This window comes from Siphateles boraxobius, unplaced genomic scaffold, assembly GCF_051911475.1.
Source record: "Siphateles boraxobius isolate OS27281-9 unplaced genomic scaffold, OSU_SipBor_1 49, whole genome shotgun sequence".
Taxonomy (NCBI): domain Eukaryota; kingdom Metazoa; phylum Chordata; class Actinopteri; order Cypriniformes; family Leuciscidae; genus Siphateles; species Siphateles boraxobius.
The window spans coordinates 2,382,228-2,408,891 of NW_027509130.1; the positions used below are offsets into that span (position 1 = coordinate 2,382,228).

The following is a 26,664-nucleotide window of genomic DNA, read 5'->3' on the forward strand; positions in this document are numbered from 1 at the left end:
TTTTGAAGAACCCAAGAGCAGTTTTATTCAAAACAATGGACATGACATGGAGTTTACACGAAACATTAGGCTTGTTTGAGATTAGCAAAATCTGTGCAGAACGGATCACCGGTGATCACAGCGAGATGCGTGCCTGTTAGAAATGTGTCCGAGTGCTGTCCTCCTTGCTTTGATGTCATGCTGACGTATGACAAAAAACCCTTGCGACCGCAAGTCGGATGTGTCGGATTCGCTCTCCACCAGGAAACGACTTGCTGACTACACAGCTTAATATATGTAATGTATATATATGATTTGATGATGACAATCAACAAAACGCTTCATGCTGCAATGCATGCTTGGTACCATCAGTACAGTCATTACAAACTACATATTTATATCTTAACATCTGCTATAAAGAAATAAAAACTCTTATAGGCCTCAAGAACATCTCAAACTGACAGTGAGAAACTCGATTGCACAAAAACATGCTGGGATATGTTTTAACAACAAAAAATTGATAAAAAAACACCTCTAACATAACATCTAACATCACAGAAATCATCAATATCAGACATATTTTCTACTGTAACCTCTGACAGTAACACTGACTGGTTGAATGTTCAGTAGTCATGCAGTTCTCTAGGTCAGTGATCATAATAAATACAGATCAATTCACAGATATACTCTGAAAAAAGTAGAAAATACAATACAGCTCATGGATTAGTTTACACACTCCTGTGTGCATGAAACTCAAGAACACGTTTACATGACAATGATGTACTAAAAACAGAAAAGTTTTTCCTTTGTAAACTTCTAAATATCTGTAAATATTTTTGGCCATGTTTTCTGAATCTCTTTTTTATAGAAGTTTACAACTATAACTTAAAGGACAATTCCGGCCAAAAATGAACCTATACACTGTAAAAAATTATCGTGATTTTAACGGTAAAAGACTGTAAAACTGCTACAGTGCAAAACTGTTAATTGGTTAACAGAAAGTTTCCTTACTATATACGGTAAATAACTGTGATAGATCTAACGGTACATTTAATGTAATTTTACTGTAAAATACCGTTAAATTTACATTTTTTGAAAGTGAAAAAGAACAACTCATTGTATACTTTACAGTGAAAAAACATAAATTGACATTTCCACAATTCCCTGCGTGACACTTCAACTTTTGATGTATTTTTGTTGAAATAACTATGTTTCTTCTTAGTTTTCTTAGTTCTTTTCTAATCAGTTATGTACATTAGGGTTTTATGTCACATTTAATGTTGTTAAATTAATGGTTATTGCATTTTTATAATTTCATGTGTGTTACCGTGATGGTGTTTAATGTTTGTGCGAATGACACTCTGCAGCTTCTATATAATAGTATTAACTTTCTTGTGGAAGATTGCTAGTGATAAGCTTTGATTTATCACGTGACTCTCATCACTGCTGTGATGATTGTTGGTTGTCAGTGTATTACAATGGTACAAAACAGAAATTAATACTACAATGGGTTGATAAATTAACATTAAATCAGTAATGAACAGTTTGCAGTGTATGGCTAATTAACACATGGGGACCGAGTCGACCGTTCTCTGGGATGCGTTTTCATGATAATCGAATGTACACAGTTTTAACGTTAGTTTTAGTTTAACCACAGATTAGCTTATAACGCTAGTGTATGGGGCATTGAATAAGTAAAAATAAAAATCGCTAGTTAATACCACTAACAAGGCTCAGAATAGCCCCACACTAACACAGTAGCATACCTGCAAACCGAAGCATTGAGAACTTTGTAAGTGTACAGACAGTTTAATAAGAAGATACTTTATAAAGACAGTACACTTTGCGTATACAGGCAGGAGCCATCTTTGGAAAACAGTCTCGACCAGTCGAACCACGAACGGCGTGCTACATGCTGGTCGATAGTCACAGTACCAAGGTGTTATTTAGCCCTAGGTTCATTTTTGGCCGGAATTGTCCTTTAATTACTACAACAAAGCTCAAAGTTAAATTATGATATAAAACATGAACACAAAAACAAGCCCAGAAAAATCCAGCATCAGTTTGTTATAAATATTCATATTAAATTATTCACATTATGGAGTATTTGAGTATACATATATAATCAGTATGTTCATAAACCATCTGTCTCATAACCAAACCTAAAATAACAGTAAGTGTAAAGCATGTCTGGAGGCACCATCATTACTTCCAGATTGAAACCCTGTATTTTCTGAAAAGCATGATGATGTCTACAGGACGCGCTCCTGCTCCAGCCACACAACGGCCCTCTGCTGGATCAGGATGGTGCTGCGTATGACGGCGAGCAGCTCGTCTGTGGAGCTCCACGTGTTCGGCTCCAGCGTACTGAACATCAGAGGAAGAGTCTCCAGCTGCAGCTCCTCCATCTGACACGCCTCCATCAGATCCTCCTCTCTGTGCCCTGATAACAGCTTCCTGACTCACAGAGACAGAGACACACACACACACACACACACACACACACACACACACACACACACACACACACACACACACACACACACACACACACACACACACACACACACACACACAGAGACAGACACTCACGGCTCTTAATGTCCAATCCTCACAATTAACTAGTTGGTTATTATTAGCATGCATATTACTATGATATTGGCTGTTTATTAGTACTTAAAGCGCACATTAATGACTTATTCTGCATGGCCTTATTCTACATCCCTTAATCCTACCCAATAACTAACTTAACTACTACTTTAATAACTGGTAATAAGCAGTAATTAGGAGTTTATTGAGGCAAAAGTTAATAGTTATTTATGTTTGCGTGATATCAAAAGCTTGTAACTACATCATCTTTATCCACTAACCATTTTCCATATATCTGGCCTTCAAACATTAAGGTTTTAGAACTTGTTTTCAAAACATAAAAAAAAAGTATTTTAAATATTAGTCATAAATTTCAGCTTATTGTAATTCTACTTCCTTACATTTCAACTCCAATTGCAATTCCACATCACATTTGCTACATTACTTCAAATTCAGGGATTGAACTTTAAAAGACACTTTCAGTTTAATTCCCAGTGCCGAGAGACCGACAGATGCAGATGCGCACCTGAACTTGCGGCCCTTCTTGTCTCTGGGTTTGATGTAGATGATGATGGGATAGATGCTCTGCTTCAGGAGATTCTCCACATGATTCAAGCCTAGCTGAAGCAGACAGTGTTTGTCCTGAACACACACACACAGAGTTTAACACAGTGGTGACTCTCAGTATGTTTTGTGTGTGAGTGTGTGTTTACCTGGTTAATAACCTCTTGAATACTCTGTAGTTTGATTCCCAGTGGTTGATCTGAAGAGTCTAAGAGGAACACACTTTTATCCTGACGCACACAACCCTCCAGCGGCTCTGCACACAATGATAATAGTAATAATAATGGAACAAAATCCATAAAATGTATAATAAATTCCTGACATGAACAAAAAGAAAAACAGAAAGTTTTTATTTTACATTTTCAGTTTTCATTGTAAGGTTAAGTTTTAGTAATATTAAAGTATTTTTAATAGTATTTAATATTTTGATTGAGTTTTTTTTTTAATTTTTCCCCAATTTTCCATTTATATATTTTTAGTTTTTTGTCATTTTTAGTATTTTTTATCATTTGTAGTATTTTTTTTTTGTCATTTTTAGTAATAGTTTTATAGTATACATAAACTAAAATGACAATATAAATGGAAAATTTTAAACTAGTTCAATATCTTTAAGTTGTAGTAATTGTGTTGTGTTTTTGTCATTTAAGTAGTAGTAGTATTATAGTTGTCACGACCCCTGTATCATTGTTTTGTAAAGTTTGTCATTTTAGTCAGGTTTTTTTTATTTTATTTTTATATGAGTATGTGGTATTTATTTCAGATCTAGTTAAACTTATTTGATGTCAGGTAGTTACCAAAGCAACATTTTAATTTATGTATTTTGTATTATTGTATCAGTTATTTTATTACAAGTAACATGTTTTTAGTTTTAGTTACCAATAAAAACTCTTGGTTTAGTTGATGCTGAGATTGTGTACCTGGATGGCAGGTGTTGAAGTCCAGACCGGATTCGGCCGGTTGCAGAAGCCGCTCGATGATCCCGCGTGACAGCAGAGACGGACAGAAAACCACCGGCCGTTTGCTGGAGACCCGCACCATCTGAACCAGACTGAACGGGATCAGCTGCTCCTCATGACCTATACACACACACAAATACATGTACAAACACACACTCATTGCTAATGTTGGCTTTTAGTGTTCCTTTTATTCTGTCTGATTGGTTGCATGTGTAAGTGGGCGGGGCTTACGGTTACTGAGTGTGTAGAGCACCTGATTGGAGGAGCCGATCGCACGATAGTTTGAAGCGACAGCTTTAATGAGCCGAATGTGCTCTGGGGTTTTCTTGCAGAACTGAAGACAGACACACAGCAAACAGCTCAATATCTGTGATAGAGAGACAGACAGATAGAAAGACAGACAGGTATCTAAAGACAGACCATCACCTTCTTCCTGTATTGATTCTGTTCAATCGCCATCGTACGAAGTCTCACCAACAGCAGCTGCTGAGCTCTGAATGAGAAAAACACCTGTTCAGACTCCTGACCTGCTTTATTTGACATCAGACGGACATTTAACAAAGAAATGCAGTATTATATTGCCAAAAATATCAAGCACAAATATCTAAACTTTCCTAAATCAAGATATATTTACTGGAGGCGCAAAATGACAAAATAAGAAGTTTTGTTTTTTGAGAAGTTGATGAAAATGAAGTGAATTTAGGATTAAAATCAGATCAATATCTGCTAATGGGCTTAGATTCAATAAAGTTGTTTTCCATTTGAATTAAGTTTATTTTTGGCAGATATTTGTTTGCGTTTAAATCATAAACTCCACAACACGATAAGAATATGAAAGGAAGACAAAATCGCATAACCTGACACCGTCTGAACGCGACACAGGCCGATCGTTTTGCCTCATATATTGTCAGGAGGTAATCATTTTGTGTCTTTGTATCTGCTTTTTGTTCTCTTAAAGGGACGGCACCCTTGACTTGCATGTTATGAATCACCAAAGACCATAAGTTTAGCTAAAAATCTTCCTTACTGTTTTACTGAAGAAAGAAAGTCACTGTCTTGGATGGCCAGTGGGTGTGTAAATTACCAGCAAATTCTCATTTTTGGGTGAACTATCCCTTTAATGTCTTGTCGTTTTGCATGTTCAGTAAATGTATCATATTTAATAATGCATTTGTAAAGGAAAACAAGAAGAAAATACTAAGAAAGATTTTTTTTTCAGTGCTGACCACAGCAATGACATCATCAGCATATTTACATACTGAATTGTGATTGGCTATATAATAAAAACTATCTTTTTCAATATTGTGAGTATGTTTTACTTTTTTAGAGCTGTTTAAGTGATGTCATCAACCATCAAATAAACATCTCTAAAGAAACAAATACTCACAACATTGAAAAATATAGTGTCAATTCCCAGCCCGGGACCACCAGTTATTTACGTGTTACTTGATTAAAGGCCTGTTGACACCAAGGACGATAACTATAAATATAATGATAAAGATATAGTTCTGAAAATCGTTCTAAAAATAAAAGAATAGTAAAATCAAAACAACAAATATAATGATTAAGGCGCAGAGAAATGATATAGTTGGAATCATTATCAGAACGATTTCTTCCAGCCAATCAGAATCCAATTCTGCTTTAATAAGCTCAAGCATTTAAAGCGGTAGATGACAAAATGGCAGCGCTCACTTATAAAAAGAAATTTATACATTTATAAATAAATGTATAAATGATAATAAACAGAACATTAAACAGTCTATTGATGTTAACGTGAATATAGTTATCATTGTAGTTATCTTTATAATTATCATTCTTGGTTTGAACAGGCCTTTATGTTCAGAAAAGTTAAAGGCATTTAATTTGAATTCTTCATAATATTTTAATGTTTAGTGTACCGGTTGTAGTTGGGCACGGCTCCGGCCTGCAGCGGCGCCCCCGTGTGTTTGTCCACGCGAACGCAGCGCCACTGATATTTGCCGTTGTAACGTGTGTCCGTGACGTGCAGCACATCGTCACAGCGAACCCTGAGACATGGCGGGTCGCCGTGGGAACTGAGGTCAAGGTTCACGCGCACATAGAACGAGTCGGCGCCGGTGAAGGATGGAGACGAGAGTTCAGCCATTAAACGAGAGTAACCTGAAAGAAAATGATTGAATTAGATAAAAATGATCTTAAGACATTTCTGATTTATAAATTCTGTTCTCTGTCTACTTTTTATCTTTTAATGAATTACTTTATGTATATACTGTACATGGAAAAAATGCATTGCACTGCAAAATAATTACTTGTTTCACAATAAAATTATATTCTTAAAGCAGCTGAAAATAATCTGTCAGGAAAAAAAAGACAAAATCATGAGATACATTTTTTTGCAATCACATTAATATCTCACATAGTTTTGCTTGTGTATTGTTTTAAGGATGTCTAGGAGTTTTAACCGGAGAACTAAACAACAATTTTTCCTAGATTTTCTTCTGCGGAACAAATATCTACCATTGCGGTAGGAAAAATAACCTTATTTGCCCTTTGAATCAAGTTTATTTTTCTGACCCCATTTGGTAGATATTTGTTCTTGTTTAAAGGGTTAGTTCACCCAAAAATGAAAATTATGTCATTAATGACTCACCCTCATGTCGTTCCAAGCCTGTAATGCCTCCGTTCATCTTCGGAACACAGTTTAAGATATTTTAGATTTAGTCCGAGAGATATTTAGATTTAATCATCAAACTAGTCCATGTGACATCAGTGGGTTAGTTAGAATTTTTTGAAGCATCGAAAATACATTTTGTTCCCAAAATAACAAAAACGACGACTTTATTCAGCATTGTATTGTCTTCCGGTTCTGTTGGGGATCCGCGTTCACGAGTCCGCAGTGACGCTGATGACGTAAGACGCTGCTGACGTGTTATCTGGTGCGTCCGTGTATTCGGGTTCAAATAAATATGTCTGGTTACAAAAAAATGCAAGTCTTTCCCTGTGTCGAAATCCTTAGACATGTTTGCAAAGATTGTTTTGTTTACAGCGTGCGTCTCCCTCAGACTGTAAACGAAGCTCGGGCGCACCAGACACACGTCAGCTCGTCTTACGTCAGCGGACTCATGAACGCGGATTGACAACAGAACCGGAAGAGAATACAATGCTGAATAAAGTCGTCGTTTTTGTTATTTTTGGAACAAAATGTATTTTCGATGCTTCAAAAAATTCTAACTAACCCACTGATGTCACATGGACTAGTTTGATGATGTTTTTATTGCCATTCTGGACAAGGACAGTATACCGTACATAGATTTTTAATGGAGGAACAAAAAGCTCTCGGACTGAATCTAAAATATCTTAAACTGTGTTCCGAAGATGAACGGAGCTCTTACGGGCTTGGAACGACATGAGGGTGAGTCATTAATGACATAATTTTCATTTTTGGGTGAACTAACCCTTTAAGCATAAACTCACTTCATTACGATCAATTTCAACACTTAATATATTACATCATTTTGCATATCTAGAAAACGTATCTTGATTTGAGAAGATTTACATGTTTGTGCTGGAAAACAAAGCACAAGCACAGAGTGAAAACGTCACATTGTGTAGTGAACTACAGATGTCCGTGGATGTTTGTCTCTCACCCTCCTGGTTGTGTGTGTGTTTGAGTGCGTTCGGTTCGGTCCACCACTGCAGTGAGAAATGAGCCACTTCAGCCGTACACTGACTGAGGCGAACATGACCCTCACCCAGCAACACCTGATCCAACTAACACACACAACAAAAAAAGCATTCAAATGATTGAAAAAAGGGGTTCTGGAAAGGGACCCCTTAGACATCATCTCTGCTTGGTCAGTTACAATGAATCCAATAAATATTCCTCCTATTTGAGATATTCACTGTGCATTTTTTAAATTAATGTCTATAAGAGTTTGTCTAATCTTGTCATTATTCATGTTTAAATTATTGTCTAAACCAGAATTATTGTCACATGATTATTGTCAGGATGAATCACAGTTGTTCATAGTTGTTCACTGGATATTGATTAGTTTCACTATGATAGAGCCACTGTACTACAGTGGTTCGCTTGTTACCACAAGAATAGGACTTTTTCTGTAAATTTAGGACATTTTTCCACATCATCTGCACCTATCTTGTGTGGTGTGCCCCAGGGATCCGTTTTGGGACCTTTATTGTTTTCCTTTTAAATGCTTCCCTTGGCCCACATTTTTCAGAAATACAACATTTCATATCACTGTCATGCATATGATTCTCTGTTTTACCTTCCAGTAAGGCTTGACACCACTGTTACATTCAATGTGTAAATTATATTAAGAGTTGGATAACAAATAATTGTCTGAAACTAAATGAGGATAAAACAGAGGTTTTAATTCTGGGTTGTCCCCTGTTCTGGAAGCCCGGTTAGGTCCTCTCTCAACCAGTGTACATAAACTAATCAATAACCTTGGAGTGATCTTTGACTCAGCACTAATTTGTTAATTAATAGTGAAGTTATTAGACCAAGCTTTTTCCATTTAAGTTCTACCGCAAAGTTGAAGCATCTACTTTCAAGTAAAGATTTAGAAGTTGCGATTCACGCACTTCTAACATCACAAATATATTATTGTAACTTTCTTAAAGGTGCCGTGTGTGATTTTTAGCGGCGTCAAGTGGTGAGGTTGCGAATTGCAACCAACAGAAGTAACGGTGGCCGACAGGAAAATATGACGTCATCTGAGACAGCAGAGAGTAGCCAGTTCAGCAATGAGATTTCTTTACAAACATAAATTAAGAAATTAGGTTTACTTAATTATTCAGTACAATGATACGTTATTGCGAATATTATTGTTATTTGTTCATCATTGTGTCAGTGTTTTAATTGCTGACTTTAGCTAGATCTTTGCATGAAGAACAACATAGTGACGAAAAGCGTCACTTCATTAAGTAAGGTCTTTATACACCACATATATATATATATATATATATAATATTGCATTTATGTCAACAGATCCTCCTAAATATTATGCAATACAACTTTAATTCTGGTCTCCCTCAGTCTTTATTATCACGACTGCAAGTATGTGCAGTGAAAATGTGTTTCAGTGAAGGAGGAACTTCCTGTCTTACATGAAACAGTTTTCAGTCTCTCACCTCCAGCAGTTCACTACCCTCCTTCAGACCGCATCGCTCCGCCGGCGACCCCGTCCTCACCGTCTGCACGAACACGCCCGTCCGGTTGCCCCCGATGATGGTAATGTCACCCGCCAGACTGATGCTTTTGGGCGAAGAGGAAAGTGCTGGAGCCAAGCTGAGAAACGAACAAGACACAAATGAGACAAGAGGAAAGTTTAGTGTCTACTGGTGGAATCGAACCTCGATTCAGATCAGCCGCATCTAGTGTGAAAGCAGCCCGGTTCCAATGACGATGAAGAGCTCGTACCGCGGTGAGGATGAGGATGATGAAGGTTCGATCACGTTGATCACGTCAGGAGGAAAGAGTTGAGACGGCAGGGAACTCCATGAACTCAACAGACACGAGTCTAAATCCTCTACAACACACACACACAGTAGAGATGTGAATCTTCACTGGCCTCACGATTCAAATTGATTCAAATTGATTCAAAAGGTAAAGATTAGATTGCAAAATAATTCTGAAAGCATTGTCATGCAACTTTTTCTCAATTATTTTACAAATTAATACACAACAAAAGTTTTGTCAAAATACCAAAATTTTAGTAGCCGGAAAAATACTAGTGAAATAAATCTAAATAACTATATAAATGCTATGCTAAGTAGATGCTAATATATATCTATCCTGATCGTTTTCAATGCAAGGATTCTCAACACCAAATATTCTCAATACCAAAATTGAGCACTTATTTTTAACGGTTTTACTACGTTAAATATTTTATTTATTTATTCAATTTAATAATAAAGTACTTTTTAAAATAACAATATTAATATTTAATTCAAAAAAAAAATTCTAAGGCACATTTAAACTTACACATTATGACTCATAAAGTCTAGATTATGATATAAATTATGATATAATTTTATGAGATGTAAAAAATATAAGATAAAAAGTCATAAAACGTGATAAGGAAAAAATCCTGCTTTGGTAAATCATAATTATAACATTACAAAAATTATGATGTCAAGCCAAAATTATGACATAAGTCATAATTATGACAAACTAAATCATAATTATGACATAAAAAGTCAAAAAGATTACATAAAAAGTCAAAAGTGTGACATAACAATTATGACATAATAAAGTCATAATTATAAGATAAAAAGTTAAAATTGACATACCAAGTCATAATTTTCAATAAAAAGTTAAATCCTGAAATAAAATAAAAAGCTTAAAATAAAAAAATATATAAAATCACAATTATGACAAAGTCCAAATTACGAAAAGTCATATTTATGAAAAAGTTATGAAATTAGGTATGAAGGTACAAAATTATGAGATAAAACAAAAATTAAATTATGAGACAAAAAAAAAATCTAAATAACCATTTTCAGCTTCTTAGGTCATATTTTCTACTTTTTAAGTCAGAATTTTGACTGAGTATGACTTCCATTGAACCGTTGCAAGCAATTAATAGGGTGTTTAAGAGTCTGAAAGTTTGCAGGTAAGAGCAGTGAGAGATTTTTCTCTCTTTATTTGGCATTATTGCCATTTGATTATTATCTATATATGATGAGCAATGAAGCCAGTTATTGGCCTAGTAATTTGCTTCAACCTTTCTGATTCATTTATAGGGGTTTACATACTAATTGAAGTTTTTTTGTGTGTGAAATAAGCAGTAAGCAGAATACATAAGTAACATTGCCAGGCTAAAATGAAGCTCAGAATCGATTCTGCAGTTCATAAGAATCATTTCAGAATTTGAAGAAAGAATCATTTTTCTCTGCCATCTTGGAGGAATATACACAGACAGACAGACAGACAGACAGACGGCTGTATCACACACCTGTAGGTGTCACGTTCTCGTCGCTTCCCCAAGAGTTCAGATCAAACCTGCAAACACAGGCAGACAGTGAGACGCCAGTGAATCACATATATTTACACTGTTTTCTCCACTGCGTGTCTTACTCCACGTTTGCTCTGCGGTGAATGGAGTTCATGCAGGGAGGAAATGGGAATGTCGAGAGTCTGTTGATGTCCTTCTCCGTGTTACACTCCTGCACAATCACAAAACATACAGTGAGATTTCAAACTTAGCACATGATCATCACCACATAATTTAGAAAAATATCTTTTTATTCACCGGCGTCAGCAGATTCTCCTCTGAAATTGAGCAGTAAGAGTCTGTGACACAAACACATAAAATCATCAATTCAAGTCACATTCATTTCTATAGTGCTTTATATCAGACAGACTGTGTCAAAGCAGCTTCACAGAAATAAACAGGAAACCCCACTACCAAAAATATGTTCTGAGAATGTTTTGATAACGTTCCCATTAAGTTATGGAATCGATATTTCTGAATGTTTTCAGAATGTACAAAATATGCAGTTTTAAAAATGTTTTCTTGTTTATGTGAACGTTAGCACAAACATTAAGGGAACGTTACTTTTAAATGTTGAATATTTTGAAACAAGTAGTAAATTGTAATGTTTAAAAAACATTAGAAGAACGTCCAACTACAAAGTTTCATGAGCAATGTATAAATTGTGTTTTTTGTGCTAACCTTTTGAGAACATTATTAAAACCAGAAAACTTAGAACTAGGGTTCTATTAACGTTACTGGAAGAACTTTTGTTCGTAACCTTGCCAGAGTGTTAGCCAAAGTTATGAGAACGTTCCCTGTTAGCTGGGAAAGAAATGATAATGTTGCAAAATTCATCAATTATGTTTTACAGCCAAAAATACAATTTTGGCTGTAAAACAGCTCTACTAATTCAGTTCAATGTTGATTCAGTTCAGTTCGATAACAGTGTCAATGCTGCAAAGTTCTTCAATCATAAACCCAGCTAAAAAAGAATGTTTTAATAATGTTCTCACAGTTACTTTAACAGAACATTCGCTCTGGTATTTAATAATGTTCTCAAAACATTAGCGCAAAAAAATATTTGTACATAGCTCATGTAACTTTTTTATGTTTCGTTATCTGCACTCTTCTTTTTGTATTCTGTTATTATTTCCTTTAGTTCCTGTTTCCCTGCTCTGTTTCCTTGGTTACTGATGTTCCTTGTTTGTTTCTATGGTTACTTATTAGTATCACCTGTTTATGGTTATGTTTGCCATGTGTACATACAGTATACTTTATGTGGTTTGCTAGTTCTCCTGAGTGTTACGAATTCTGAATAAAGACTGTTTTGCTTTGCTACTCCTTCGTCTTGTCGAGCGCGCTGCAGGCGACTCGTGACAAGTTTTAGTTCAGAATTTGTTTCAGAACGTTCAGAGAATAAGTAACGTTCCCAAAATGTTGACAAAAGTATAAAATGGAATGTTTCCTTTTTAGAAAAGTAACGCATTTATAGCATATTTTTGTTAGCTAGGAAAATAATTAATTAAATTAAAAAGTGACAAAGTTAAAGTGTTCTCATCCGATGCTGTTAGTGCAGTCAAATTGATAATATTACTGAAACTCTACACACACACACACACACACACACACACACACACACACACACACACACACACACACACACACACACACACACACAGACTCACCTTCAGACAGCTCACAGATCTGAGCTTGAGAGGTTGACTGTAAAAACAAAATAACAACATGAGAGATCAAGTACACACCGCTGTTGTTATTATTTTGTGTGAGTGTGTGTGAACTCTGACCTTCTGAGCTCTGAGTGTGAGTGGACTGGGACTCAGATCGACTGAACAGCACGGCCCGAAACACTGATCCTCACTGAACAACGACAGATGAGACTACAAACACACACACACACACACACACATCTGTTAGGATCTGTTGAGGTGACGTCGTTCAATGTAACAGATAAATGTACACTAAACACAACTAAGATAAACGAAAACAGCTAAAATTCACTGTGTAAACAGACGTTCTATTTTGAATTAGTAATTCTGCTCTCTTTATTGAAGAACCAGGATCCCATGCTCTTAGAAAACCTGGATATATAAAAATGTTGTTAAAAAAATTTAATATTAAAATAAATAAGATCTAAACAAGTCATGTAAATTAATTAAAACCCTAAAAAGTTATGGAAATAAATAAAATCTTAAAAAGTCACGTCAAATATTAAAAACATAAATATTTATGTATATTAATAAGATCTTAAAAAGTCACGTAAATTCATTAAATCTTACATTTTCATGAAAAAGATTAAGACCTTAAAAGGGCATGTAAATTATTAAAAACTTAAATATTAATATTCAAAATAAAATAAGTAAAATCTTCAAAAGTAATGTAAAATATTAAAACAAATATGTATGTATATTAATAAGACATTAAAAGGGCATGTAAATGACTAAAAACTTTTTTTATATTTCTTTAACTATTCCTAAAAAAAGAACTCAAACTGACTAGCAGCTGCTTGTGTGGTGTTGGACAGTGAGTGGTGCAGTCGTACGCAGTGCAGGCAGGTGGCGCTCTGCTCTCTCTGCTCTCGACTGTTCTCCGTCTCTCTCTGCTGCTGCTCCAGGCTGTTCTGAAGCTCCGCCATGCGTTTGCGCAGACGGTTCTTGTCTAGCAGGCAGTCGGTGAACTCCAGCTGCAGACCATCACGGCTGCGCAGCGCCTTGAAACACACACAGAAACAGAAGAGTGGACGTAGGTGGGTGTGTGTGTGTGTGTGTATGTGTGTGTGTGTGTTCATACCTGGTCTCTCTCTCTCTCCAGCTCCATGATCTGGGTGAAGTAGGACAAACTCCTGCTCTGCTCCGTCTCCCAGTCAAGCTGCAGAGTCCTGAGCCGCAGCTGAAGCTGCTCACACTGAGACGCCAGCTACACACACACACACACACACACACACACACACACACACACACACACACACACACACACACACACACACACACACACACACACACACACACACACACACACACACACACACACACACACACACACACACACACACACACACACACGCACATATATATAAAATCTCCTTCAATAGACTACATGAACTTAATTTATTCAAATATTTTCAATAAAATGTATGGATTTAGAGGTCACTGAAAATTTTTAATATAATAAAACTATAATAATTACAATTAAAATGATTATGCAATTATAAGTGAAATGGAAAAAAATCAGGAAAATACAGATTCCCTTTCAGTCGGTCACATTTGGCGTGAGTCGGACGTGTCGAATGATTGGGATCACACTATCATCTTCGGGTATTAATAAAACGAGCCAATGCACATTGGCATGCGAGATTTGCATCTCAATACCCACAGAACGGGTATAAATATGGAAGCAGATGCACGCACCATTTGTCTTTCGCTTCGGAGCCGATCGGTGTTGATGTCTCTGATGAGTGTTGGTTTTTTCAATGAGCGAGTGTGTCTGCGCGTCTTCAGGAAGACTCCTCTAATGCTGGTGTTTCTACAGCGCTAGTGCAGCGGTGGTCGTGAATTTCTGTTTCAACAGCATTTATTTGTGTGTTTGTTTGACGGTTGGTTAGAGGGCGTACAGCTATACGATTCAGTTCATCTGGCACCCGCCCAAGTTCAGGAGTGTTGACTACACTACGGTGTTGAGCGAATGGCCCCTGTCATGCATACAGAGATTGCAGTCCTACTGGCGAAGGGCACGATAGAGCCAGTCCCTCCAGCCAATATGAAGACCGGCTTCTACACCCCGTACTTCATTGTACCCAAGAAAGGCAGTGGGTTACGGCAAATCTTGAACCTGCGAGTCTTGAATCTGGCCCTTAACAAGCTTCCGTTCCAGATGCTCATGCAAAAACGCATTTTCGAATGCATTGTCACCGAGATTGGTTTGCAACTTTGCATCAATCGACCTGAAGGACGCGTACTTTCATGTCTCCATCGTCCTGCCACACAGGTCATTCCGGCGCTTTGCGTTCGAGGGTCGAGCATATCAGTACAAAGTCCCATCCTTCAGGCTGGCCCTGTCGCCAACCGTCTTTACGAAGTTCACAGAGAGTTCACATGCTCCAATGAGAGAGCATGGTGTTTGTTTCCTCAACTATCTCGACGACTGGCTGATACACCACTGCGACTGTGGTCTACGCTCCCCTCGCATGTCGCAACTCGCCCCGCCATCTTCTCCTATGGAGTCAAAAGCATCTGAGGTGGTTTCGTGTCACTTCGTGTCACAGCCTGTGGCCCCAGGAGAGTGGAGACTCCATCCCCAGGCCGTACAGCTGATCTGGTACCACTTCGAGGCCGCACAGATAGATCTGTTTGCCTCTCCGGACTCGTCACATTGCCAGTTGTTCTATTCCCTGACCGAGGGAACCTTTGGAAACTCCATGTCTGGTCCTTGGACGGGACGTGGAGGTTCCAGGTGATCTACCACAAGCTGTCGTAGACACCATCACTTCTGCGAGAGCACTCTCTATGGGCGTGCTTACGCTCTGAAGTGGAACCTGTTCATTGAGTGGTGTTCTTCACAGAGAAGTCCCCCGAAGATGTTCAATCAGTACTGTGCTATCCTTTTCTGCGAGTTGGGTTGGAGTGAAGGCTCCCTCCACCCTCAAAGTGTATGTTGCTCTATTGCCACACATCACGATGCAGTTGATGGAAAATCCGTAGGGAAGCACGACCTGATCGTCAGGTTCCTGATGGGCGCGAGGAGACTGAATCTCTTCAGCGAAAAACAAATGGTGCGTGCATCCGCTTCCATATTTATCCCCGCACTGTGGGGCGGAGCCCAAGATGCAAATCTCGCACGCCAATGTGCATCGACTCGTTTTATTAATACTCGAAGATGACAGGCTCCCTAAGCGTGATCCCAATCATTCGGCACGGTCGACTCATGTCTCCGTTCCCTCCTTCAGGGAACGAGGGTTACATAGGTAACCGAGAAGTTTCCTCTCACTTTCTCTCTCTGAATCTCCGAGCTCTCCAGCTCTCCCTGCAGTCGGGCAATGGCGCCGCACAACTCCTGTCGCTGCTCCACCGCCTCTCGCCGGTCCTGCTGGAGGATGTCCAACAGAGCCTACACACACACACACACATTACTCACACTCCTGTAAGTGTAATGATGAGCTGAGAAAGTCTTGTGACTGACCTGATTTCCAGAGTTATGCTCTGTCTTTCTCACAGTGAGAGTGGGCGTCTCCATCGGGCCTGCAGATGCGCCGTCACACGCCTCACTGCTCGTATGATGCATCAGTGAGAGGGCAGAACCATCGTCTGCTCTTTTCTCCACCTCCAGCGATCTCTTCCTGAGCTGCTCCACCTGCACAGACACAGCCTCTATAAGCCGGACATGAACTCTGTGCAGGTCTGAATTACATTATTCATAGTGTCTCAACAAGTCAAGTCAAGTCACTTGATTTATATAGCGCTTTTTACAATACAGATTGTTTCAAAGCAGTTTTACAGTGAAAACAGGAAAATAATGCAACAATGTTTGTTTCTAGAAGAAAATAGCATTTCAGCACTTCAATAAATGTTTCAACTGATCAACAGGTGATTTCATGGGAGACGAGCAGTGATGTAGTGGTGCCTGGAGAAGTGGGTATACTCTTAATGTATGCCCCCAATATTTTTTTTAAGCGTTCCAGAAAAAGATGAACACTCTGTGTTATAAACGGTGACATGTAAGACTAGTCTTGCATATTAGTTCATGCCAAAATGGGCCAGTATTGCACATTATCACTTAACTTTTGCTGGTTGACTTCACGGAGAATGGATCATTATGAAATTAATATTAGCCACAGAAGAGGTGCAGTTTTAAAATTAATACTGGCCTTTAATTATTTATTATTACTAAATAATTATTAATTTTGAGTGACTATTCCTTAGGGCCCGTTTGTAGGGTTTTATAAATACAGAGGTCCCAAAAATGTTCTTGCTAAGGGGGTTCGGGGGCCTGCGCCCTGGAGAAAAAATTGATTTTCCTGATCTCTACCTGTGCATTTTGTTTTGAAGGACAAAAAAACTGGACAACAGTAGCTTTAAAATCACTGCAGTAGCATGAACTATTTTATCAGATCATTTTAAACATGAGAATCAGTTTAAATGTCTCAATGAATGATCCCCAAAATTGAAATGCAGAATGTTTATGCTTATTGTTGACAATACACAATCACATAAGCTGTAGGAAATGAGAATGGCCATAGATGTTACATTTCAAACAAACACCAATGCAATCCTTCTGTGTCTAGAGGCATATGAACAATTAGTATGAGCATCAAAGATCAGTTTCAGCTACTTTTTCTTTCCTAAATGAATCAATGTTTTTGGACTAATCTGTTTATTTAATAAATGGTTCAATTGCTCTCTCATAAAGACAGTCACTTGTTGCCACCTTCTGGCTTAATGATGAAAGTTGCGCAAACACAGACAAGCGGAGTGATACAAACCGTGAAAAGTCACAGTGCTGATACTCGGGAAATATACGAACACATTCGAGGTAACGTTATATTAATATATTTATACATAATATTTATAATAATAATGGCAATATATGTAATAAGGTGCTTGTGTTTGTAACCCTGGTGATTTTCCCCTAAAAGTTAAGTGGGAGTTATTTAAGATCCTTTATAATAATGTTTCTTGGGTAACAAGTTCTTATTTCGTTACAATGTGTATATAGGATCTGCCCTTTAAGAGCATCGTTCTGTGAAAGAGTTTGGTTGAAATTTACATGTGCAAAACGTGGGTTTTACAAGCAAGTTAGGGTTTGTCCTTTATTCATTGGATCATAATGTACTAAGCCCGCCTGATACCTAATCGATGTGATGTATGATTGGTTCTGAGGGTCCAGGGGGAAGTGGAAAAAAAGAGAGAGAGAGAGGGGCGAACGCAGCGAGGTGTAAGCGCACCGCTCTGTAAGAGAATTGTGATTAATCCGACCAGGATTGGTTAATTTTATTTCTTTCATTAACAAAAAGTGTTGAAATAGTTTATTCAGCATAACTATATTTTGTTTTAGTAAGGATTCACTGGCTGTAAGTGGAGAGCCGAGTCATCTTAGTTTGTCGATAGACTCGATACACTTGTATGAGTTCCAGACGAGTTAAAGCTAACTGCAAACAAAATAGTGACTGAGTATCTAAATAAAGTGGATTTTATCAACGTGAATAACGGTGATAAGGAGGAACTGCACGTCTGGACATCCCAATAGCATCCAGGTAGCGCCCTGAATCGCAGAGGGGTTCAGGGTTCCCCTGGCAACGAGGGATTGTAAAGAGGCCTGGCCGCGCATATCAGGGACAAACTGATCGATTAGAGTTTCCTAACCCGGGAGGACTCAGCACTACGGATTGAAGGTATCCCATTTTATGTTTATTTGGCTCTTCGGAGTGAAGTGGTCAATTACCTTTTTGTTTCGCGGCCTCAACGCACGCGAGCAACGGTACAGGCCTGCAACGAGGGGGTTGTGTGTGTGTGTGTGTGTGTGTGTGTGTGTGTGTGTGTGTGTGTGTGTGTGTGTGAGTGGGCCCACGTGAGTTAATGTGTCTACCTATTATTTTATAACTGCCATAGCATTTTCCTAAGAGGGGTTCGATTTATTGTTATTCCTTTTATGTAAAAGGCAGTGCATCTACATGTACGTATATAGATTTTATGGTGCACTTAAAACAGTGCTAAAGCTACATTGTGAGGCATTTGATTTATCTTGGGTTGAAAAGAGTTATACTCAACTGTCTATATTCATATTCATCTGTGGGTTGTCATACAATTCTGAAAGTACATTTAATCATAGAGATTGTGTAATACTAAAATATCTTAACTGCCCTTCTGTGACATAACTTTAAAATAGACAGTTAATTGTAGTTTACCGTTTATTTATCAAGCTTTTTAGTTTCATTTTTCCCATTTCATTTAAATTCATATTTGTTTAATAAACACTGTAATTGTTTACTTGAAGTGATTTCATCAAGTTTATTAATTGGTTCGTTTGAAGATTAACCTGAATATTTCTAATGTGTTAATTCACATTCCCATAAAATCATGGTTATAGCTTGACAGAGGAAATTGGGTATTGTGTTAAAGGGTGTTAAGAGAGTTCCCCTTATAATTAGTCGAGAGACTGCAAAGTTTGGACCCGAGTACCCGCCCTAAGAGCTCAGGTACATAATTTCTGAGAGGGTAGAGGGTGCTACATGTTGTTAAATTGACAAATAGTTCCCACAGTCTTTGATCAAACTGATTATTTCTGTCGTTTGTTTAAAACTTATATATATATATATATTACTTACTATAACTGAAGCGTGAAGCGTCGCGTTGGGATTCGCGCTTGGCTTGCGCTTCAGTTAACATAAATTCTACCTACTTTGATTGGTTTCAAACATTTTGACATTGATGAGCGGGTGTTTGAGTGCTGAAACAGCTTAGATGAGAAGGTCAGTTATCGTCGCGATGGGCTTATCAATGCAGCACCAAATTAGAGTTAATATCAGGCAATTATTTCACAACTTTCATTTTATACACTCAAGAAAATTCCTGAGGTCCGGACCTCGGGGACCTCAATGGTGGGTACGGCCCTGACCGGATTTTTTTCACATGAGACTGGATTAGCTAGCCTACTAAATGATACACATCAGAGGGGATTTAGAAGTGGATATACGCAATGCCAGCTGAAAAAGAAGTGGGTATACGCCGTGGGCATACACCAGTGGAGACAAGTCTTAATTTTCCGTATACTGTACCTCTGTGAGTAGTTCTCTCTCGCGCACAGCAGCTTTGCGCTGTTCCTCTAGAGCTCGCGAGTATTTCACAGCCTGTTCCAGGTGTCTGTCCTTCAGCAAACCCAACTCACGAGTACAAGACTCCCAGTCATGCCTCAACCTGACCCAGAAACACAAAGGTAGAAACATTTACACTCAGCCATTTGACTTGTAAAGTAATCAAATGTAAAATAACATTGCATATAATCTTCACTGTAGGAATTAAATAAAGATTAATCGTTATTAAAGTTACAAAAGCTATTCAGGTAAGAGCAGTGAGTGATTTCCTTGTCTTTTTTTTTTTTTTTTTTTGCTTGATTAACATTAAAAACACAAAGTGACAGCAGCCTAATATTCCTGCTATCTAAGACATAATACACTGATCGGATAAACTGATACTGAAACATGCGTTATCTTTGTCTACTGTTAGCCTTCACTTAAGATGTAACTGAGTATGTTTGCTAGAATACTGGCCAAGATGAGCAAGTTGACATAATTTTGTGTGAATCATGACTTCAAGACTTGAAAGAGAGCTTAATATTTGCTGCATTCTGAGACGTGGCTTTCTGTGAGCGTGCTTCGGGTGAGCAAACACAAATCTTCTTACAGTGCACCAGAGTCCTGTTTCACATCTTCTTGTGCTTGAATGTTTAAATTGGCAAGGCTAAAATGACTTTAGTTGAAACACAGGTAGTAATGTGTGCTGTTCAGCTCTCACTTGCATTCACGCACTATCAACACCCGAGTGATGACAGCGTAAATGACTGCTCATATTAGAGCATACGGCACTCGCATTGAACAAAGCTTAGGGGAAGCCAGAATGTGTATCCAGCGACAGAAACATCCATTAGCCAAACTCTGTCTGTCTGTTTTACATGTTATTTTCACCAAACCAAAATATAGATGTGTATGCGTCGTCATAATTGAGATTAACCATGGTGCAAGTGCGTACCGAACCTTGGGTGGAGAACAGTACGTTTAGATTTCTTTTATCAAGAACCATTACACCTCTAATATATGTATATGACCTCTCCTGCTGTATCCGGTCCTGTCGCAGCTCTTGCGCTTTGCGTTCAGCTCTGCTGCGCTCCTCCTCGGCCACACGGCAGCGCTGAGACAGACGCCGCTCACACAGACGACTTCCGCGCAATTGTTCTCGCAGCTTACGCACCTCCAGCAGCAGAAACTGAGTCAGACCCTCAGGACCCTCCTCATCTACACACACAGTATTATAAAAATAACATTAAACTGCTGCATGAATGACCATTAAAGTCGTCTTTTCTTCCCTATACAGTGACGTATATCCACATGAAACCACTTCTCAAACAAGAACAAATGTAGGGTATGGCTTGATTTGGTCCATGGGGAATTGATTGGATGTTTGTGGTTTACTATTGGTGGATCTGGTTTTAATTGACAGGTTGCCCCGCCCTCACACCACTAAACACATTATAAGAGAAGAGAGGAGGGGAAGTTATTTTGATTCAAGTTTGCGAAGCTCATGAATTTAAAAAAAATTGCAAAAATCCAGTCAATTCCATATTGACAAAATCCAGTCCCGTTCACTCGGATATACATCACAACAGGGGAGAAAAGAATAGAGCAACTTCCGTTTCGTGCCGACTTTAAACGGCAGAAATGTGACGCATTCACACACCCAGCATGATGGAGCAGCGTTGAGTCGGTTGTTGTCCGGTCAGCTGTGTGAACTGCTCCGGATGATAAAACTCCAGTGACTCCATGAAAGCCTGTAGACCGCGCTCGCCACGCCCCCTCAGGATGTCCAATAAACGGCCTGCACACAACAACCAATCAAATCACTGCACACTGATACTGACACACGCGTCAACCAATCACAGCACACTGTACATTCTCTCTCTGTAAATGTGAAGGTTTGCTTCTAAAATCACAAACTATCCATGTGATGTGAGAATGAGTGTGTACTAAATCAAAGCACACTGAAAACATTACATTTACATTTATTCATTAAGCTGACGCTTTTATCCAAAGCGACTTACAATTGCTATATTTCAGATGTCGCACGCCTCTGGAGCAACTAGGGGTTAAGTGTCTTGCTCAGGGACACATTGGTGTCTCACAGTGGATTCGAACCCGGGTCTCTCACACCAAAGGCATGCGTCTTATCCACTGCGCCATCACCACCCCGCGTCTTAGCACACTCTCCTCTTTGACATTATGTCAAAGAGGAGAGTGTGCTATTTAGGGTAAAATTTGCATTGGTAAATGAGTGGAAAACATTAGTGTTGTAAAATTTACCAATTATAAAACTACTTGAAATTATGAAATTTCAGCTGTATAGCAGCTCTAGAATATAATAGTCATTATTCAGCTTAATTCAGTTCAAGTTTTGTTCTCATCTGATTGTGTCAAGTGCAGTCAAATCGATAACATTTCTAATTGTAAATTGTCTTTAAGCTGATATTTTCCCCACAACACTTTTCTTTACACAAGAGGAAAAGTTTTTTTTGTTTCCCTATTGACTTTTCCAGATGTGCGTGTGAGCAATGTGAGGCTGAAGATTATCAATGAATGAACCTGTGCGCAAACAGTAAGAACAAACACGTCTTGTGGTACCATGACTCAATCTTATGACGTTGCAGAATTTCCAAAATGGCCGTACTGTCTTACTACACGCTCTGAAGTATGAACTTTACACTAGTGAAGGGACAAATGGAGCGGAGGGCTGAATCAATTGAACCAACTGATTCACTCTTTTGAAATAAACATCATACTAACCTTTAAATGACATTCTATTAACATTAAGGAAACTGGACATTTTTTTGTTCTTAGAATATTACAAAACAGCATTATTATAATGTTGAGTTGTTAATAAAAATAAGTTGAAAGATTGTATCAGGAACACTATAATCTTTCCTCTAACATCAAGAAAACTAGACATTTTAATGTTCCCATAACCAAACCAGAATGTTAATGTTCTTAGAACAAAAAAATGCTAGCTGGGATATGACAGGGCTCCAGACCAACTGTTTTTACTAGGAGCGCTGTAGCCCCTAACTGAACATTTTTAGGAGTACAGGCAGAAAATTTAGAGGCACACCTTAAATCAACTTGCAACACAGTTATTCACATTCCCTAGTGAAAATAACTCATAAGCATCCTCTGCATCCACCTACTGGTTAAAATGGTAATTGATCTTTTTTTATTTTTAAATAAGTGTGAGTTTTCCTACATCTTGAAACTTTTAGTTTTATAAATGGGGACAATATTTGAAGGACGAACAGAAAATGGTTTGGTCATCACATTAAAAACAACATTTAACAACATTTAAATATGATATTATAGTTTTGATGTGCTTGAAAAAGATGTGTTGTACTCGTAAGCATTTGACTATTCCTGTCACAATACCATAGTTACAGTTACTGTTACTACATTAAATCCATGGTGAATGTTACTGATTTGTGGACTTAAAGCCTTCTATAACTCATGGCACAATGTTTCTCCTGGTTTTCAAGTCAGCGTTGTTTGATCTGATATCTATGGTTTATAACAGAGAACTCGAAACTGGATCTCGCAGCGATGTTATTAATTCTGTGGCAAATTCATTGGATGTCTTCACTGGATCTCCCAGCGCTGTTTAGTAACAGTGTCGTGTGATCGAGAATGGCGAGTAGCTCGCGCCTCTGCACTGTCTATTATTGGTCCGAACAAATAAACGGTGCGTGAAGCACAAATGAGTAGTGCAGTTTCGTTACGATTTCATTTCGTTTGCCATTTGATGCTGGGTATTGTTGTGGTCGACCTATATCTAATTTTACGTCGCACCGGCAAGAAATATGGTCACAGTCTAGTCTGGAGCCCTGTATGACAAAACAAAGCCTCATTTCACATGGCTTTAGGTGCTACAAAGCACTAATTCAAAACAAAACATTTGTAAATATTTCAAAGCAGCGTTTCAAAAGCGCCCATCACTACTTTATGTGCGCTGTGATGTGATTGTCGTGTGGTGTTTTGCGTCCTCACCGGCTCTGCTGATTCTCATCGGATACTGACTGGAGTTGAGCACCTCGTCCTCGTCCTGCTCGTCGATTACCTTACACTGCCGCAGATACGGCGTCAGCTTCGCCGGGTTTAAAACACGGGTCAGTTTGTGTCGGACTCCTTCCACTCGCTCCCAGAGCTCCTCGCACTTCTCCTCCTCTGACGGGGTCACGACCGAGCTCTCGTATCCCTGCAGCCATTCACCTGTGGAAACACAAGATCTTCACAGGGGGCTTTTCTCAAGTGTAGGTGTTGTACAGTAGGAAGCAAGAAAAGTGGCTAAATTGTGCCCGTTTCCTGTTTTTGTGGCTGTTGTAGTAGCTACATCAAAGATGGCAATGGGTAAAAAAATAGCGAATAGTAAATCTCTCTCAACAAGATTCCTTGACAATATGATTCAAAAGATTCAAATCTAACGGTCACAATGACTGTAGAGTGATGGTAGATTTACAGCAACAGAAATAATAAGGCCAAATCTGTGGCGCAAAAATGCATGCAATACACTTTCACAGCAATTTATAGCTATTTTATTATTTGGTGGCCATTTATATAAATTTTAAGTTTTGGTGCCAATACATATTTTATGTTTTGTTAGCAATTTAAAGCCATTTAATGTTTTGGCTGAAATTCGTACAGTAGCTATTTTACGTTTTGGCTGCAATCTATAGCTATTTTACGTTTCAGCATCAATTCAAAACTATTTTATGTTTTTACAGGCAATTCGTAGCGCTTCTTTACATTTTGCTGACAATTCGTAGATTTTTATGTTTTGCTGGCAATTCATTAGTAATTTAAGTTTTGAGTTGAGTTGAGTTTATTTGACATAAAAAGTAGCAATACAGTAACCATAAAGTAGCAAAACTTCTATGTCAAGGATAACACAATGAAGTTGCATTAACTTATTTCTATTGTAGTCTTGATTTCTGTAAAATGTTTCACAGAAAAAAATGTATACATTATTCATATCGTTATTTTTTTTTTGTGCTAACGTTTTGAGGACTTTATTAAAGACCAGATAATGTTGACAGACATTCTATTCACATTCTGTAAGAACGTCATAACTTTCAGAGAACCTTGCCAGAACGTTTGCCAAAGTTCTAAAAACGTTTCCTGTTAGCTGGGTTCATGCTTGCTTTTTTCTGAAAAGAGAAATTCCGTATGAATCACATCGTACAAATTATTACAACATCTTTTAAAATAGCTAGTTTTTCATGAGACTGAGGTGAACGCATATGATGAAGGTGAAATATCACAGATCCACATGATCATAAAACACAGATAAGAGCATGTAAATGCACTGCATGAGGGTCGAATGAGCAACTGTAAGACAGCAGTTGTCTCACAGCAGAAGAATGCAGGCGGTACCATCCTCTCACTGTACACAAGAGATCCTCAAACAGACAAAGCGATAACACTGCCAGAGGAACTATGGAAAACAAACTTAATTTTCACCCAGGCCTGCCGATACCTGCACTCCCACAGGAGATATCAGTCATTTAAATATCAACTTTATCTCAAAGATGTTTGAAACATAGCTTTCTTCAAGCACACACACACACACACAGAAAAAAAAAATTCTACCAGGAGGACTTTCCAAACAAACAATGGTCTTCCTCCTGAGAGATGATGAAGATTGGGGGGGGGTGAGCGGTTTGTATGGTCTCTGTTCAGGTGAGGCAGGTCCAAACACATGCTGGAATCTCAATGAATGTCTCATAGTGAAGGAATCCACAGCTAGGCACTTTACAACTAACACACCTGATAGGCTACATTACAAACAAAACACACAACAACAATTCAATTCAATTCAATTCAATTCAAATTTATTTGTATAGCGCTTTTCACAATACACATTGTCTCAAAGCAGCTTTACAGAAATTGCAAAAACAACACTACAATAATATTAACACAATGCTAAATAAAACTACTACAGACAGTAGGCTATATTAGCACTAACAACCCAGCTAACAGGGAACGTTCTCAAAACTTAGGTTTTCTCAAACTTATGAACAAACGTTCTGCCAGTAACGTTAACAGAACCTTCGTTCAGAGTTATCTGATTTGTTTAATAATGTAGTACAAAACATAACACATTGTTCATTATTTACTTTTTTATCTGACAAATGGATTTTCGTCTTAAAAAAATTAAATGTTAGGCTAATTTATTTATTTTTTTCAGAAGGTTCTGAAAACATTCCAAAATTGCGTTCGAATAATGTTTAGAAAATTGAATGTTCCCTTAATGTTCGCATGACCATGAAAAAAAAAACTCCAGAACATTCTGAAATGGAACGTTAGCAAAACGTTTTTAGAAAATATTTTTGTTAGCTTGACTAGTAGTAAAACAACAACACAACAACAGAAGAAACTCATCAAGTTTGAAGGTTAAACGTGTTTTGGTCCATGATAATGTCACATAATGCCACCGCATCGTTCTTTAAATCAAACATTTAATGAATTGATTCACTCTGATCTTATTATGAATCGATTCATCAAGCAGCTGCTTAAGCTGAACAGATAAACATCTTACCGCTCATGATCCACAGCAGATGAGCAATCGAGATGAGAGAGGGGAAAAAAACAACAGCAACACTTCAGACACAAATCAGAGAAGATGAGAAGCCAAGTTTGTTATGAGCAAACCGTCTCTCTCTCTCTCTCTCTCTCTCTCTCTCTCTCTCTCTCTCTCTCAGAAGTCAAAGCTTCACTGACATGAAGCTGTTTAAATATGTAGCTATATAATATGCTAATTCTTTAAGATATCAAATCCGTC

At 38.0% G+C, this 26,664-nt stretch overlaps 1 protein-coding gene across 1 annotated transcript; it reads right to left on the reverse strand.

The window, feature by feature from the left end:
* Positions 1-26,664, reverse strand: LOC143711076 (caspase recruitment domain-containing protein 10). The gene is made up of 24 exons (XM_077202369.1): positions 26,422-26,664; positions 23,874-24,095; positions 21,529-21,666; positions 20,900-21,086; positions 19,854-19,992; positions 16,262-16,432; positions 16,070-16,189; positions 13,877-14,002; positions 13,629-13,796; positions 12,874-12,966; positions 12,754-12,790; positions 11,345-11,385; positions 11,170-11,258; positions 11,048-11,094; positions 9,511-9,619; positions 9,222-9,378; positions 7,715-7,838; positions 5,987-6,227; positions 4,515-4,581; positions 4,320-4,422; positions 4,050-4,208; positions 3,282-3,388; positions 3,095-3,210; positions 1-2,436 (listed from the first exon to the last, which is right to left on the reverse strand). Exons 1-24 carry the CDS (start codon positions 26,426-26,428, stop codon positions 2,232-2,234), a joined length of 2,973 nt encoding a protein of 990 aa, XP_077058484.1. The 5' UTR covers positions 26,429-26,664; the 3' UTR covers positions 1-2,231.

Excerpts from the sequence above, each read along its gene's own strand:
- LOC143711076 (XM_077202369.1), bottom strand. Across the intron at positions 21,667-23,873 it reads GATGAGAATCAGCAGAGCCG|GCCGTTTATTGGACATCCTG; the intron begins GTGAGGACGCAA and ends TGTTGTGTGCAG. Across the intron at positions 2,437-3,094 it reads AAGAAGGGCCGCAAGTTCAG|GAAGCTGTTATCAGGGCACA; the intron begins GTGCGCATCTGC and ends TCTGTGAGTCAG.